Source organism: Scyliorhinus torazame, chromosome 22 (assembly GCF_047496885.1).
Source record: "Scyliorhinus torazame isolate Kashiwa2021f chromosome 22, sScyTor2.1, whole genome shotgun sequence".
Lineage (NCBI taxonomy): Eukaryota > Metazoa > Chordata > Chondrichthyes > Carcharhiniformes > Scyliorhinidae > Scyliorhinus > Scyliorhinus torazame.
Window position 1 is genome coordinate 112,541,913 of NC_092728.1, and position 18,187 is coordinate 112,560,099.

The 18,187-nt window shown below is 47.6% G+C and overlaps 1 protein-coding gene across 3 annotated transcripts in view; it reads left to right on the forward strand.

The window, feature by feature from the left end:
* The window catches only part of LOC140399373 (protein FAM163B-like), a 232,380-nt gene that overhangs the window by 29,875 nt on the left and 184,318 nt on the right, over positions 1-18,187 (forward strand). For all 3 annotated transcript variants that reach the window (XM_072488961.1, XM_072488960.1, XM_072488959.1), the window contains exon 2: positions 10,148-10,263. In XM_072488961.1, the coding sequence (XP_072345062.1) occupies positions 10,171-10,263 (93 nt within the window). In that variant the 5' untranslated portion in view covers positions 10,148-10,170. The remainder of the gene's footprint in view (positions 1-10,147; positions 10,264-18,187) is intronic.

Consider the following 18,187-nt stretch of genomic DNA (forward strand, 5'->3'; position numbering starts at 1 on the left):
TGACCATTGCTGGGAATGACCGGATTAACCATTGCTGGGAATGACCGGGTTAACCATTGCTGGGAATGACCGGATTAACCATTGTGGGAACGACTGGATTAACCATTGTGGGAATGACCGGATTAACCATTGTGGGAACGACTGGATTAATCATTGCTGGGAATGACCGGATTAACCATTGCTGGGAATGACCGGATTAATCATTGTGGGAACGACCGGATTAATCATTGCTGGGAATGACCGGATTAACCATTGCTGGGAATGACCGGATTAACCATTGTGGGAACGACCGGATTAATCATTGCTGGGAATGACCGGATTAACCATTGCTGGGAATGACCGGATTAACCATTGTGGGAACGACCGGATTAATCATTGCTGGGAATGACCGGATTAACCATTGTGGGAATGACTGGATTAATCATTGCTGGGAATGACCGGATTAACCATTGTGGGAATGACCGGATTAACCATTGTGGGAATGACTGGATTAATCATTGCTGCGAATTGCCGGATTGACCATTGCTGGGAATGACTGGATTGACTGTTTTGGGGAAATAGTCAAAGGTTATAGTGAACAATAACTGCGCTCGCTGTTAGGGGTAACGTTGGTCTGGGTAGAAGATTGGATAACAAGGAACAGAGAGTGGGCATTAATGGGTCATTTTGTGGGTAGCAGGGTGTGACAGGTGATGTGCCATTAACCATTGTGGGAATGACCGGATTAACCATTGTGGGAATGAAATGAAATGAAAATCGCTTATTGTCACAAGTAGGCTTCAAATGAAGTTCCTGTGAAAAGCCCCTAGTGCCACAGGGCTCAATGCTGGGATGTCAACTTTTACAATTTGTACAAATGATTTGGATGGTATGTTTCATAAATTTGCTGAAGGCATAAAGATAGGTCGGAAAGTTCTGAAGAGAGCTTGTGGAGGCTGGAAAGGGATGTAGATAAACTGAATGAATGTGCAAAGATCTGGTAAATGTGGGAAAATATGAAAGGAAGAATAAAGAAGTTTATTATCTAAATGGTGAGAGGTTGCAGATCCCTGAGGTGCAGAGGGATCTGGGTGTCTGAGAGCATGAATCACAAAACACTAGTGCGCAGGTACAGCAAGTGATTAAACATAAGAACATAAGAACTAGGAGCAGGAGTCGGCCATCTGGCCCCTCGAGCCTGCTCCGCCATTCAATGAGATCATGGCTGATCTTTTGTGGACTCAGCTCCACTTTCCGGCCCGAACACCATAACCCTTAATCCCTTTATTCTTCAAAAAACTATCTATCTTTATCTTAAAAACATTTAATGAAAGAGTCTCAACAGCTTCACTGGGCAAGGAATTCCATAGATTCACAACCCTTTGGGTGAAGAAGTTCCTCCTAAACTCAGTCCTAAATCTACTGCCCCTTATTTTGAGGCTATGCCCCCTAGTTCTGCTTTCCTCGACCAGTGGAAACAACCTGCCCGCATCTATCCTATCTAGACCGTCATAATTTTATACGTTTCTATAAGATCCCCCCGCATCCTTCTAAATTCCATTGAGTACAGTCCCATAGAAATCTAATAGGACGTTCTTGTTTATTACGAGAGGAATTGAATATAAAAGTCAGGATGTGATGTTTCAGTTGTACAAGGCATTGGTGAGACCACATCTGGAGAATTGTGCACAGTATTGGGCTCCTTGTTTAAGGAAAGATGTAAATGTTGTTGGAAGCAGTTGAGAGAAGGTTTACTGGATGAATACCTGGAATGGGTGGGTTGTTTTATGAGGAAAGGATGGAGAGGGGAGACTTGTATCTGCTGGAGGTTAGAAATGTAAGAGGGAAACTTGATTAAACATACAAGATCCTGAGGGGTCTTGACAGGGTGGATGTGGTGAGGATGTTTCCTCCTGTGGGAGAATCTAGAACTTGGGTCATTGTTTAAAAATAAGGGGTCGGTCATTTAAGACGGAGGTGAGGAGAATTGTTTTCTCTCAGAGTGTCCTTGTGAGTTTCTGGAACTTTCTTCCTCAAAAGGTGGTTGAGAATTTTTCAATATCTTTAAGGAGGAGCGAGATGGATTCTTCATACTCGAGGGGTTGAAAGGTAAGCAAGGGGGTGAAAGGTTATCGATGATAGGTAAGAATATCGAGTTGAGGTTACAATCAGATCAGCCATGATCTTATTGGATGGCGGAATTCAGGAAGCAAAGTACTGGACACACTCCTGTCTGCATCAACGGGGCCGAGGTGGTGATGGTTAACAGCTTCAAATTCCTAGGGGTGCACATCTCCAAAAATCTGTCCTGGTCCACCCACGACAGGAAACTAAGGAAATTCGGCATGTCCACACTGACTCTTACCAACTTTTACAGATGCACCATAGAAAGCATCCTATCGGGCTGCATCACAGCCTGGTATGGCAACTGCTCGGCCCAGGACCGCAAGAGACTTCAGAGAGTCGTGAACACAGCCCAGTCCATCACACGAACTTGCCTCCCATCCATTGACTCCATCTACACCTCCTGCTGCCTGGGGAAAGCGGGCAGCATAATCAAAGACCCCTCCCACCCGGCTTACTCACTCTTCCAACTTCTTCCATCGGGCAGGAGATACAGAAGTCTGAGAACACGCACGAACAGACTCAAAAACAGCTTCTTCCCCGCTGTTACCAGACTCCTAAATGACCTTTTCTGGACTGACCCGATTAACACTACACCCTGTACGCTTCATCCGATGCCGGTGTCTATGTATTTACATGGTGTATCTTGTGTTGCCATATTATGTATTTTCTTTTCCTTTCTTTTCATGTATTTAATGATCTGTTGAGCTGCTCGCAGAAAAATGCTTTTCACTGTACCTCGGTACACGTGACAATAAACAAAATCCAATCCAAAAACTCGAGGGGCTGAATGGCCTCCTGATTCATTTGTTCATATTGACCATTGTTGAGAATGGCCGGATTGACCATCACTGGGGCGGCACAGTTGCACAGTGGTTAGCTCTGCTGCTTCGCAGTGCCAGGGACCCGGGTTCAATTCCAGCCTGTGTCTGTGTGGAGTCTGCAAGTTCTCCCCGTGTCTGCGTGGGTTTCCTCCGGGTGCTCCGGTTTCCTCCCACAGTCCAAAGATGTGCGGGTTTGGTGGATTGGCCGTGATAAATTGCCCCTTAGTGTCCAAAACTGTGCAGGTTAGGTTAGGTTATGGAGTTACACAAATAGGGCAGGGGAGTGGGCTTTGGTAGGGCACTCTTTCAAAAAGGGAGTTAGAGAAAAAAAAGGGAACTATAGACCAGTGAGCCTAACGTCGGTAATAGGGAATGGAATGAAATGAATGAAAATCGCTATTGTCACAAGTAGGCTTCAAATGAAGTTACTGTGAAAAGCCCCTAGTCGCCACATTCCGGCGCCTGTTCAGGGAGCCTGGTACGGGAAGTTGCTGGAGTCCATTATCAAGGATTTCATAGCGCAGCATTTGGAAAGCAGGGGTGTGATCAGACAAAGCTACCATGGATTTACAAAAGGAAAATTATGCAAGACAAATCTACTTGAATTCTTTGAAGATGGAACTAGTGTAGTTGAGCAGGGGGAGCCAGTGGATGTGGTTTATTTAGACTTTCAGAAGACATTCGACAAGGTCTCACATAGCAGATGAATATGTAAAATTAAAGCGCATGGGATTGTGGGTAGTGGTTTGAGATGGAGAGACAGCTGGGTTAGCAGACAGGAAGGAAAACGTTGGAATAAATGGGTCTTTTTCTTATTGGTGGCAGTGACTAGTGGGGTACTGCAGGGACCTGTGCTAGGGCCCTAACTGTTCACATTACACACTAACGATTTAGACAAGGGAACTAAATTTACAGATGACACGAAGTTGGGTGGGAGGGTGAGCTGTGAGGAGGATGCAGAGATGCTTCAGCGGGATTAGGACAGGCTGAGTGAGTGGGCACACGCATGGCAGATGCAGTATAATGTGGCTAAATGTGAGGTTATTCACGTTGGTAGCAAAAATAGGAAGACAGATTATTATTTGAATAGATATAAATTAAGAGAGCGGTGGATACTCAGCGAGACCTTGGTGTCCTCGTGCATCAGTCGCTGAAAGTGAGCGCACAGGTACAGCAGGCAGTGAAGAAGGTAAATGGTATGTTGGCCTTCACAGTGAGAGGATTTGAGAATAGGAATAGAGATATTTTACTACAGTTGTTTCGGGCATTGGTGAGGTCACACCTGGAGTATTGTGAGCAGTTTTGGTGTCCTTACCTGAGGAAGGATGTTCTTGATATGGAGGGAGAGCAGCGAAGGTTTACCAGGCTGTGTAATTTCAAGTAGGAATTAGATATAGATCTTCAGGCTAAAGGGATCGAGGGATATGGGGGGGAAGGTGGGATCAGGATATTGAACTTGATGATCAGCCATGATCATAATGAATGGCGGAGCAGGCTCAAAGGGCTGAATGGCCTCCTCCTGCTTCTATTTTCTATGTTTCAGCGGTTGGTGCAGAATCGATGGGCCAAATGGCCTTCTTTGCACTTTAGGAATTCTAGGGACCATTTACTGAGAATGGTTGGATTACTCATGACTGGGAATGGCTGAGAAGGACGGCAAAGTGGTTAGCACTGCTGCCTCACGGCGCCGATGGCCTGGGTTCAATACTGGCTCCAGGTCACTGTCCATGTGGAGTTTGCACATTCTCTCCCTTGGGTGCGTGGGTTTCCTCCGGGTGCTCCCGTTTCCTCCCACAGTCCAAAGATGTGCAGGTTTGGTGGATTGGCCATGATAAATTGTCCCTTAGTGTCTAAAAGGCTAGGTGGGGTTACTGGGTTACGGGGATAGGGTGGAGGTGTGGTCTTAAATAGTGGGCTCTTTCCAAGGGCGGGTGCAGACTCGATGGGCCGAATGGCCTCCTTCTGCACTGTAAAATTCCATGATTCTATGACATTTGCTGAGACTGGTGATATACTAAACGAGTCAACAAAAAGTTTTTTTTGGGTTGAGTTTAGAAATAAAAAGGGGCAGTGACACTACTGAGAGTATACTACAGACCCCCAAATAGTGAAAGGGAGATAGAAGAACAAATATGTAGGCAGATTTCTGCCTGTAAGAACAAGAGGGTAATAATAGTCGGAGACTTTAACTATCCCAATATCAACTGGGAATCAAACAATATGAGGGGAACTGAAGAAGAAAGATTCATGCAGTGTGTCCATGAAAATGTTCTCAACCAAATAGTGAGAAACCCGACGAGAGGAGATGCAATTCTAGACCCAGTCTTGGGGAACGGAGAAGGACAGGTGGGTGATGTGACCGTTGGATCGGGGATAGTGACCACAATTCAGTTAGATTCAGTATTACCGTGGAAAAGGACAGAATTAAGGTGGGACTAAATGTTTTGAACTGTGGGAAGGTAATTTTTGTAGAACTGAGAAGGGACTTTGCTGAGGTGGACTGGCCAGCATTGCTCGAGGGTAAATCTGTGGAAAACCAGTGGGATGTACTAAAAGGCAGGATCCTAAATGTACAAAGTAGACATGTCCCCTCCAAAAATAAGAATTGTACTGCCAAACCTAGACACCCCTGGTTGTCTAGAGGAATACAGGGGAAAATCAAACCGAAAAAGAAATAGGCTCAAAGAACGAAGCACTGCAGATAGCCTAGACAAGTAGAGAAAGTGCAGGGCCAAAGTCAAAAAGGAAATAAGGAAATTAAAGAGGCACGAAAAAAAATTAGCAAGTAAAGTTAAAGAAAACCCAAAGATGTTTTGCCAATATATTAATGGTAAAAGGTTAGTTAAGGAAAAAGTGGGACCTCAGAGATGACGAGGGGAACTTGTGTGTAGATGCAGAGACTGTGGGAAGAGTTTTAAATGGATATTTTGTTCCGCATTCACAAAGGAAATGGATGATGCAGATATAGTCATCCAGGAGGAACACTGAGATACTGGATGGATAATCATAAAGAGATAGGAAGCACTCTAAGGATTGAAATCCTAGAAAGTTGATAAGTCGCCAGGGCCAGATGGATTGTTTCCGAGGCCGCTGAAAGAGGTCAGGTAGGAGATAGTAGATGCTCTGAGGATGATTTTCCAATCTTCACTCGATACAGGAATGTACCCGAGGACTGGAGAAATGCAAACTTGGTTCCATTGTTTAAAAAGGGATCGAAGGAAATGCCGAACAATTATAGGCTGGTTAGTCTTATGTTAGTGGTGGGCAAATTAGTAGACTCAATCCTGAGAGATAGGATTAACTGTTGCATAGAAAGGCATGGACTAGGCAGGGATAGTCAGCATGGATTTGTTAAAGGAAGGTCTTGACTCTCAAATTTGATTGAATTCTTCGAGGAAGTGACAAGAAGGGTCGATGAAGGTAGTGCAGTGGATGTGGTGTAAATGGACTTTAGCAAGGCCTTTGACAAGGTCCTACAAGGCAGATTGGTCAAAAAGATAAAAGCCCATGGGATACGGGGCAATGTGGCAAACTGGATAAAAAGTTGGCTTAGTAACAGGAAACAGGGTAATGGTCCATGTTTGGGGGACAATAGGGAAATTTGCAAATGACACAAAGATTGGTCAAGTGGGGGACAGTGTCGATGATAGCTGTAATCTCCAGAATGATACAGATGGGGGTGGAGTGGGCGATAAAGAGGCAGATGGAAATTAACACAGAGAAGTGTGAGGTCAGCATTTAGGGAGGTCAAACAGTTATAGGGAGTACACAATAAATGGGAATATACTAAGAGGGGTAGATGAAGTGAGAGATCTTGGCGACAGGTACACAGGTCCCGAAAGGCAGCAGTTCAAGTAGAGAAGGTTGTAAAGAAAGCAAATGGAATGCTCTCCTTCATTGGCAGAGATATAGAATATAAAAGTAAGGATATAATGTTGGAATTGTACAAAACAACTGGAGTATTATGTGCAGTTCTGGTCACCACATTACAGGAAGGACGGTATTGCTCTGGAGAGAGTGCAGAGGAGGTTTACAAGAATTTTGCCAGGGCTGGAAAAATGTGGCTATGGGGAGAGATTGGATAGGTTGGGGTTATTTTCCTTAGAGCAAAGAAGGCTGTTGGGTGACTCAATTGAGTTGTACAAAATTATGAGGGGAAGAGATAGAGTGAGCAGGATAAAATTGTTTCCCTTGGTGGAGAATTCTAGATTCAAGATAAGAGGCAGAAGGTGTAGGGGGGACGTGAGGAAGAATGTTTTTACACAGAGGGTAGTGAGAGTCTAGAATTCTCTGCCTGAGTTGGTGTTAGAGACAGAGACCCTAAACTCTTTTAAGAAGTTCCTGGATCTGCACCTTAAGTGCTGTAAGCTACAGGGCGATGGACCCGGTGCAGGAAGGTGGGATAGAGTGGACGTGGAGAGGATGTTTCTACTTGTAGGAAAAGCTAGAAGCAGAGGACACCATCTCAGACCAAAGGGACGATCCTTTAAAACAGAGATGTGGAGGAATTTCTTCAGCCAGACCAGAGGGTGGTGAATCTGTGGAACTCTTTGCCGCAGAAGGCTGTGGAGGCCAAATCACTGAGTGTCTTTAAGACAGAGATAGATAGGTTCTTGATTAATAAGGGGATCAGGGGTTATGGGGAGAAGGCAGGAGAATGGGGATGAGAAAAATATCAGCTAGGATTGAATAGCGGAGCAGACTCGATGGGCCGAGTGGCCTAATTCTGCTCCTCTGTCTCATGGTCTTATTAGAAAGGTCACCTGGGTGTCCTCGGGCTGGCATGAGAAAGGTGGGACGAATGGTCTCCTTCTGTAACTTTTATGGGTTTTATGGCTGGATTGACCCTCACTGAGAATATCAAACCGGGGCAGGATTCTCCAATACTGGGGCGGTGCCCCACGCCCGAGAGAAAACAGGCGCGAATCACTCCGGACTGTTTTCTAGAAAATCCAGGGTGATTCTCCGGCTGCCGATACGGGGCCCTGCACATCAGGCATGTGGGTCAGACATGCACACGGCAGCTGCCTATGGCGCCAGCCCCGTGCGACATGGGGGACCCACGCAGCAGGCCGGCGCCGAGGAAGTAGGCCCACCCCCCCCAGATCACCCGCGCCCGCCAATAGGTTGGTCCCCCTGGCCGTCGTGGAGGCCCCCCCCCCCCCCCGTCGTGGAGGCCCCCCCCCCCGGTGACAGATTCCCCCCCCCACCAGGACGGTCACCGTAACCACGACTCCAAGCTCCCGCCGGGTGGAATCATCCGTGACCCACAATGGCAGGGACTCGGCCGGTCGTCAGTGGAGAATCGCCGCGGGGGCCCCGGCCGGCGCTGTGTCGACCGCGCAAGCGCGACTGCCGCCGATTCTGCGGTCGCCGGAGAATCGCGAGAAGGTGCCACGGGTCCGACGCCCCATCCTCCGTCCCCGCGCCGGGCGCGATTGCGGCCCGGAGGCTCGGAGAATCCCAGGCCATGGTTTATTCCTGTCCCGCACAAATCCATGGCTTACAAGGGAAATTAGAGATAGTATTCGATTCAAGAAGGAAGGCTGCAAATTGGCCAATAAACAACAGGTCTGAGAATTGCGAGCAGTTTAGAATTCAGCAAAGAAGGACCAAGGGATTGATTACAAAGGGGAAAATAGAGTACGAGAGACAGCTTGCGGGGAACATAAAAATGGACAATAAAAGTTTCTATAGGTACCTGGGGCATCATTTCTCCGACCCCCCGCCGGGTCGGAGAATGGCCGTTGGCCGCCGTGAATCCAGCCCCCGCCCCCGCCGAAGTCTCCGCTCCGCACAGGCTGAAGCTGCGGGGACCACTCCGGCGATAACCTTGTCCCCGTGGAAGCGGAGCGTTCCCCATTATCCTCAGATAATCCTAGCTCAAGGTGCGGAGGATTCCACACCTTTGGGTCGGCGCCATGCCGGACTGATTTGCGCCGTTTTGGGCGCCGGTTGGCGGACATCGCGCCGAGTACGGAGAATTTCGCCCCAGGGCTCACAGTCTGAGGATACGGGGTGGACCAATTAGGACTGTGGTGAGGAGACATTTCTTCACCCAGAGAGTGGTCGGCCTGTGGAATTCATTACCACAGGAAGTAGTTGATGCTAAAACATTGAATGGTTTCAAGAAGCAGTTAGATATGTTATTATGGATCCTATTGGCTGGGAACAATTGCTTACCCCATGTTCCTCAGGGAATATCAACTCCCCCAATTAGCTGGGAGGGGGGGGTGGGGCATTCATTAGCAGTGCAACTGTATAAATAGAGCTGGCCAGTGTGGTACCGGCCAGGGGGGCAATCAGTCGTGAACTACTGGCCCTGTGTACATATTCGTGTAAATAAAGTCGTTTTTTCTTTGGCTCGACAAGCTTGTGCTGGGTTCTTCATGACTCACAAAAATATAGCACTTACGGTGAAGGGGATCGAAGGAAAAGGGGGAATGTGGGATTAGACTATTGAGTTGGATGATCAGCCGGGCAGCACGGTAGCATAGTGGTTAGCACAATTGCTTCACAGCTCCAGGGTCCCAGGTTCGATTCCGGCTTGGGTCACTGTCTGTGCGGAGTCTGCACATCCTCCCCGTGTGTGCGTGGGTTTCCTCCGGGTGCTCCGGTTTCCTCACACAGTCCAAAGATGTGCAGGTTAGGTGGATTGGCCATGATAAATTGCCCTTAGTGTCCAAAATTGCCTGCCGTGATGGGTGGGGTTACTGGGTTATGGGGATAGGGTGGAGATGTTGACCTTGGGTAGGGTGCTCTTTCCAAGAGCCGGTGCAGACTCGATGGGCCGAATGGCCTCCTTCTGCACTATAAATTCTATGACATCTATAATGAATGGTGGAGCTGGTTGGAAGGGCTGAATGGCTGGAAGGGCCGAATGGACTCCTCCTGCTCCGATTTTCTCTGGGGTGTTTTAGAAAACATTTTATTGAGACTTTTATAATTTTAATATTTTAACATTCTAAACAACCGAGCGACCGACACACGCAGAAAGCCCCCAGTAACATACTCAACTTGCCCTGCACCCCAACTCCAACCTACCCATATATTAGGTCCCCTGCCCGGATTCTTCTATTTTCTCTGTTGCTACGTCGGCATTGTTCCTGATTCAATTTACATTTTTGAAGCTTTCTTCTCTTAATTTCAAAGTTTAATATTCTCTTTTTATGGAACGTAGTTGGAGTCTCCCCTGTAATTCGCTGCTCTTTCTGTTCCAGGTTGTTAATGGAGATCTGGTCGAATGACAGCCGGCACTGTAGTGATCACAGGTGGAATATTGGCTACAATTATCCTTCTCTGTATCATCATCGTGTTGTGTTATTGCCGCCTGCAGGTCAGTGTTAGCATCACCTGCAGGCTTTCCTCACCCATCTTCAACAAATAAAACAATTATTTTTGGTCCATTTCCAATCCCCAGATTCAGCCTTTAGAATAGCAGCTGGCGATAAAACCAAATGTTTTATTGTGTTGAAATACACAAAATGTATAAAGTTTAACCAAAGAGAATGTGAGATTTAAACTCCCTGGAATGAAGGCACTGAAGCCTGGAAGGGGCGGGTCTCCGAGGAAATGGGCGGAGACGGCCTGGGGGAGGGGAGATGGCTTGGGGGAGGGGAGACGGCTTGGGGGAGGGGAGACGGCCTGGGGGAGACGGCCTGGGGGAGACGGTCTGGGGGAGACGGTCTGGGGGAGACGGTCTGGGGGAGACGGTCTGGGGGAGACGGTCTGGGAGAGACGGTCTGGGGGAGACGGTCTGGGGGAGACGGTCTGGGGGAGACGGTCTGGGGGAGACGGTCTGGGGGAGACGGTCTGGGGGAGACGGTCTGGGGGAGACGGTCTGGGGGAGACGGTCTGGGAGAGACGGTCTGGGGGACACGGTCTGGGGGAGACGGTCTGGGGGAGACGGTCTGGGGGAGACGGTCTGGGGGAGACGGTCTGGGGGAGACGGTCTGGGGGAGACGGTCTGGGGGAGACGGTCTGGGGGAGACGGTCTGGGGGAGACGGTCTGGGGGAGACGGTCTGGGAGAGACGGTCTGGGGGAGACGGTCTGGGGGAGACGGTCTGGGGGAGACGGTCTGGGGGAGACGGTCTGGGGGAGACGGTCTGGGAGAGACGGTCTGGGGGACACGGTCTGGGGGAGACGGTCCGGGGGAGACGGTCCGGGGGAGACGGTCCGGGGGAGATGGTCCGGGGGAGACGGTCTGGGAGAGACGGTCTGGGGGAGACGGTCTGGGAGAGACGGTCTGGGGGGGACGGTCTGGGGAGACGGTCTGGGGGTGAGACCCACATAGACACGGGAGAGAATGTGCAAACTTCACACGGAGAGTGACCCAGAGCCGGGATCGAACCTGGGACCTCGGCGCCGTGAGGCAGCAGGCCATTTGAAAGCGAGGAGTGAAGAGAACTCGTAGGGTCCAAAGGCTGGAGGAGATTATAGAGAGGGAGAGATTTGAAAACATTGCTCAGAATGTTAACATTGAGTTGATGCTGGGTCAGGTAGCAGCAGCAGAGACGCGAAGAGTGCGAGAACAGCCAGGAGTGAGTGTAGAGTATATGTGGAGGTCACAAAGGTGTGGCTGGGAGTTTCAGCAGCGTGAGGAATAGTTCGGGCGATGTTACAGACGAATAGTTCGGGCGATGTTACAGACGAATAGTTGGGGCGATGTTACAGAGGAAGAGTTGGGGCGATGTTACAGAGGAAGAGTTGGGCTGATATTACAGAGGAATAGTTGGGACGATGTTACAGAGGAATAGTTGGGGCGATGTTACAGATGAATATTTGGGACGATGTTACAGAGGAATAGTTGGGGCGATGTTACAGAGGAATAGTTGGGGCGATGTTACAGATGAATAGTTGGAACAATGTTACAGACGAATAGTTGGGGCGATGTTACAGAGGAATAGTTGGGGCGATGTTACAGAGGAATAGTTGGGGCGATGTTACAGAGGAATAGTTGGAACGATGTTACAGACGAATAGTTGGGGCGATGTTACAGAGGAATAGTTGGGGCGATGTTACAGAGGAATAGTTGGGGCGATGTTACAGAGGAATAGTTGGGACGATGTTACAGAGGAATAGTTGGGACGATGTTACAGAGGAACAGTTGGGGCGATGTTACAGACGAATAGTTGGAACGATGTTACAGACGAATAGTTGGGGCGATGTTACAGAGGAATAGTTGGGACGATGTTACAGAGGAATAGTTGGGACGATGTTACAGAGGAATAGTTGGAACGATGTTACAGAGGAATAGTTCGGGCGATGTTACAGAGGAATAGTTGGGACGATGTTACAGAGGAATAGTTCGGGCGATGTTACAGACGAATAGTTGGGGCGATGTTACAGAGGAAGAGTTGGGGCGATGTTACAGAGGAAGAGTTGGGCTGATATTACAGAGGAATAGTTGGGACGATGTTACAGAGGAATAGTTGAGACGATGTTACAGAGGAATAGTTGGGGCGATGTTACAGAGGAATAGTTGGGGCGATGTTACAGACGAATAGTTGGAACCATGTTACAGACGAATAGTTGGGGCAATGTTACAGAGGAATAGTTGGGGCGATGTTACAGAGGAATAGTTGGGGCGATGTTACAGAGGAAGAGTTGGGGCGATGTTACAGAGGAATAGTTGGGGCGATGTTACAGACGAATAGTTGGAACAATGTTACAGACGAATAGTTGGGGCAATGTTACAGAGGAATAGTTGGGGCGATGTTACAGAGGAATAGTTGGGGCGATGTTACAGAGGAATAGTTGGGGCGATGTTACAGACGAATAGTTGGAACAATGTTACAGACGAATAGTTGGGGCAATGTTACAGAGGAATAGTTGGGGCGATGTTACAGAGGAATAGTTGGGGCGATGTTACAGAGGAATAGTTGGAACGATGTTACAGACAAATAGTTGGGGCGATGTTACAGAGGAATAGTTGGGGCGATGTTACAGAGGAATAGTTGGGGCGATGTTACAGAGGAATAGTTGGGACGATGTTACAGAGGAATAGTTGGGGCGATGTTACAGAGGAATAGTTGGGGCGATGTTACAGACGAATAGTTGGAACAATGTTACAGACGAATAGTTGGGGCAATGTTACAGAGGAATAGTTGGGGCGATGTTACAGAGGAATAGTTGGGGCGATGTTACAGAGGAATAGTTGGAACGATGTTACAGACGAATAGTTGGGGCGATGTTACAGAGGAATAGTTGGGGCGATGTTACAGAGGAATAGTTGGGGCGATGTTACAGAGGAATAGTTGGGACGATGTTACAGAGGAATAGATGGGACGATGTTACAGAGGAACAGTTGGGGCGATGTTACAGACGAATAGTTGGAACGATGTTACAGACGAATAGTTGGGGCGATGTTACAGAGGAATAGTTGGGACGATGTTACAGAGGAATAGTTGGGACGATGTTACAGAGGAATAGTTGGAACGATGTTACAGAGGAATAGTTCGGGCGATGTTACAGAGGAATAGTTGGGACGATGTTACAGAGGAATAGTTCGGGCGATGTTACAGACGAATAGTTGGGGCGATGTTACAGAGGAAGAGTTGGGGCGATGTTACAGAGGAAGAGTTGGGCTGATATTACAGAGGAATAGTTGGGACGATGTTACAGAGGAATAGTTGAGACGATGTTACAGAGGAATAGTTGGGGCGATGTTACAGAGGAATAGTTGGGGCGATGTTACAGACGAATAGTTGGAACAATGTTACAGACGAATAGTTGGGGCAATGTTACAGAGGAATAGTTGGGGCGATGTTACAGAGGAATAGTTGGGGCGATGTTACAGAGGAATAGTTGGAACGATGTTACAGACGAAAAGTTGGGGCGATGTTACAGAGGAATAGTTGGGGCGATGTTACAGAGGAATAGTTGGGGCGATGTTACAGAGGAATAGTTGGGACGATGTTACAGAGGAATAGTTGGGACGATGTTACAGAGGAACAGTTGGGGCGATGTTACAGACGAATAGTTGGAACGATGTTACAGACGAATAGTTGGGGCGATGTTACAGAGGAATAGTTGGGACGATGTTACAGAGGAATAGTTGGGACGATGTTACAGAGGAATAGTTGGGACGATGTTACAGAGGAATAGTTGGGGCGATGTTACAGAGGAATAGTTGGGGCGATGTTACAGAGGAATAGTTGGGGCGATGTTACAGAGGAATAGTTGGGGCGATGTTACAGAGGAATAGTTGGAACGATGTTACAGACGAATAGTTGGGGCGATGTTACAGAGGAATAGTTGGGGCGATGTTACAGAGGAATAGTTGGGACGATGTTACAGAGGAATAGTTGGGACGATGTTACAGAGGAATAGTTGGGGCGATGTTACAGAGGAATAGTTGGGGCGATGTTACAGAGGAATAGTTGGGACGATGTTACAGAGGAATAGTTGGGACGATGTTACAGAGGAACAGTTGGGGCGATGTTACAGACAAATAGTTGGAACGATGTTACAGACGAATAGTTGGGGCGATGTTACAGAGGAATAGTTGGGGCGATGTTACAGAGGAATAGTTGGGGCGATGTTACAGAGGAATAGTTGGGACGATGTTACAGAGGAATAGTTGGGACGATGTTACAGAGGAACAGTTGGGGCGATGTTACAGAGGAATAGTTGGGACGATGTTACAGAGGAATAGTTGGGACGATGTTACAGAGGAATAGTTGGGATGGTGTTACAGAGGAATAGTTGGGGCGATGTTACAGAGGAATAGTTGGGACGATGTTACAGAGGAATGGTTTGTGCGATGTTAGAGGAATAGTTGGGACGATGTTACAGAGGAATAGTTGGGACGATGTTACAGAGGAATAGTTGAGACGATGTTACAGAGGAATAGTTGGGACGGTGTTACAGAGGAATAGTTGGGGCGATGTTACAGAGGAATAGTTGGGACGGTGTTACAGAGGAATAGTTTGTGCGATGTTAGAGGAATAGTTGGGGCGATGTTACAGAGGAATAGTTGGGGTGATGTTACAGAGGAATAGTTGGGGCGATGTTACAGAGGAATAGTTGGGACGGTGTTACAGAGGAATAGTTTGTGCGATGTTAGAGGAATAGTTGGGGCGATGTTACAGAGGAATAGTTGGGGCGATGTTACAGAGGAACAGTTGGGGCGATGTTACAGAGGAATAGTTGGGACGATGTTACTGAGGAACAGTTGGGGCGGTGTTACAGAGGAATAGTTGGGGCGATGTTACAGAGGAATAGTTGGGACGGTATTACAGAGGAATAGTTTGTGCGATGTTAGAGGAATAGTTGGGACGATGTTACAGAGGAATAGTTGGGACGATGTTACAGAGGAATAGTTGGGACGATGTTACAGAGGAATAGTTGGGACGGTGTTACAGAGGAATAGTTGGGGCGATGTTACAGAGGAATAGTTGGGACGGTGTTACAGAGGAATAGTTTGTGCGATGTTAGAGGAATAGTTGGGGCGATGTTACAGAGGAATAGTTGGGGTGATGTTACAGACGAATAGTTGGGGCGATGTTACAGAGGAATAGTTGGGACGGTGTTACAGAGGAATAGTTTGTGCGATGTTAGAGGAATAGTTGGGGCGATGTTACAGAGGAATAGTTGGGACAATGTTACAGAGGAATAGTTGAGACGATGTTACAGAGGAATAGTTGGGACGGTGTTACAGAGGAATAGTTTGTGCGATGTTAGAGGAATAGTTGGGGCGATGTTACAGAGGAATAGTGGGGGCGATGTTACAGAGGAACAGTTGGGCTGATATTACAGAGGAATAGTTGGGGCGATGTTACAGAGGAATAGTTGGGACGATGTTACAGAGGAATAGTTGAGATGATGTTACAGAGGAATAGTTGGGGCGATGTTACAGAGGAATAGTTGGGGCGATGTTACAGAGGAATAGTTCGGACAATGTTACAGAGGAATAGTTGGGACGCTGTTACAGAGGAATAGTTGGGACGATGTTACAGAGGAAATGTTGGGACGATGTTACAGAGGAACAGTTGGGGCGATGTTACAGAGGAATAGTTGGGACGATGTTACAGAGCAATAGTTGGGACGATGTTACAGAGGAATAGTTGGGACGGTGTTACAGAGGAATAGTTTGTGCGATGTGATAGAGGAATAGTTGGGGCGATGTTACAGAGGAATAGTTGGGGCGATGTTACAGAGGAAAAGTTGGGGCGATGTTACAGAGGAATAGTTGGGACGGTGTTACAGAGGAATAGTTTGTGCGATGTTAGAGGAATAGTTGGGGCGATGTTACAGAGGAATAGTTGGGACGATGTTACAGAGGAATAGTTGGGGCGATGTTACAGAGGAATAGTTGGGGCAATGTTACAGAGGAATTGTTGGGGCGATGTTACAGAGGAATTGTTGGGGCGATGTTACAGAGGAATAGTTGGGGCGATGTTACAGAGGAATAGTTGGGACGATGTTACAGAGGAATAGTTCGGACGATGTTACAGAGGAAAAGTTGGGACGATGTTACAGAGGAATAGTTGGGGCGATGTTACAGAGGAATAGTTGGAACGATGTTACAGAGGAATAGTTGGGGCGATGTTACAGAGGAATAGTTGGGGTGATGTTACAGAGGAATAGTTGGGGCGATGTTACAGAGGAATAGTTGGGGTGATGTTACAGAGGAATAGTTGGGACGATGTTACAGAGGAATAGTTGGGACGATGTTACAGAGGAATAGTTGGGGCGATGTTACAGAGGAATTGTTGGGTGGATCTTACAGAGGAATAGTTGGGGCGATGTTACAGAGGAACAGTTGGGACGATGATACAGAGGAATAGCTCGGGCGATGTTACAGAGGAATAGTTCGGGCGATGATACAGAGGAATAGCTCGGGCGATGTTACAGAGGAATAGTTCGGGCGATGTTACAGAGGAATAGTTGGGGCGATGTTACAGAGGAATAGTTGGGACGATGTTACAGAGGAATAGTTCGGATGATGTTACAGAGAAATACTTGGGGCGATGTTACAGAGGAATAGTTTGTGCGATGTTACAGAGGAATAGTTGGGGCAATGTTGCAGGTGAATAGTTGGGACGATGATACAGAGGAATTGTTGGGGCGATGTTACAGAGGAATAGTTGAGACGATGTTACAGAGGAATAGTTGGGGCGATGTTACAGAGGAATAGTTGGGGCGATGTTACAGACGAATAGTTGGAACAATGTTACAGACGAATAGTTGGGGCAATGTTACAGAGGAATAGTTGGGGCGATGTTACAGAGGAATAGTTGGGGCGATGTTACAGAGGAATAGTTGGAACGATGTTACAGACGAATAGTTGGGGCGATGTTACAGAGGAATAGTTGGGGCGATGTTACAGAGGAATAGTTGGGGCGATGTTCCAGAGGAATAGTTGGGACGATGTTACAGAGGAATAGTTGGGGCGATGTTACAGAGGAATAGTTGGGGCGATGTTACAGACGAATAGTTGGAACAATGTTACAGACGAATAGTTGGGGCAATGTTACAGAGGAATAGTTGGGGCGATGTTACAGAGGAATAGTTGGGGCGATGTTACAGAGGAATAGTTGGAACGATGTTACAGACGAATAGTTGGGGCGATGTTACAGAGGAATAGTTGGGGCGATGTTACAGAGGAATAGTTGGGGCGATGTTCCAGAGGAATAGTTGGGACGATGTTACAGAGGAATAGTTGGGGCGATGTTACAGAGGAATAGTTGGGACGATGTTACAGAGGAATAGTTGAGATGATGTTACAGAGGAATAGTTGGGGCGATGTTACAGAGGAATAGTTGGGGCGATGTTACAGAGGAATAGTTCGGACAATGTTACAGAGGAATAGTTGGGACGCTGTTACAGAGGAATAGTTGGGACGATGTTACAGAGGAAATGTTGGGACGATGTTACAGAGGAACAGTTGGGGCGATGTTACAGAGGAATAGTTGGGACGATGTTACAGAGCAATAGTTGGGACGATGTTACAGAGGAATAGTTGGGACGGTGTTACAGAGGAATAGTTTGTGCGATGTGATAGAGGAATAGTTGGGGCGATGTTACAGAGGAATAGTTGGGGCGATGTTACAGAGGAAAAGTTGGGGCGATGTTACAGAGGAATAGTTGGGACGGTGTTACAGAGGAATAGTTTGTGCGATGTTAGAGGAATAGTTGGGGCGATGTTACAGAGGAATAGTTGGGACGATGTTACAGAGGAATAGTTGGGGCGATGTTACAGAGGAATAGTTGGGGCAATGTTACAGAGGAATTGTTGGGGCGATGTTACAGAGGA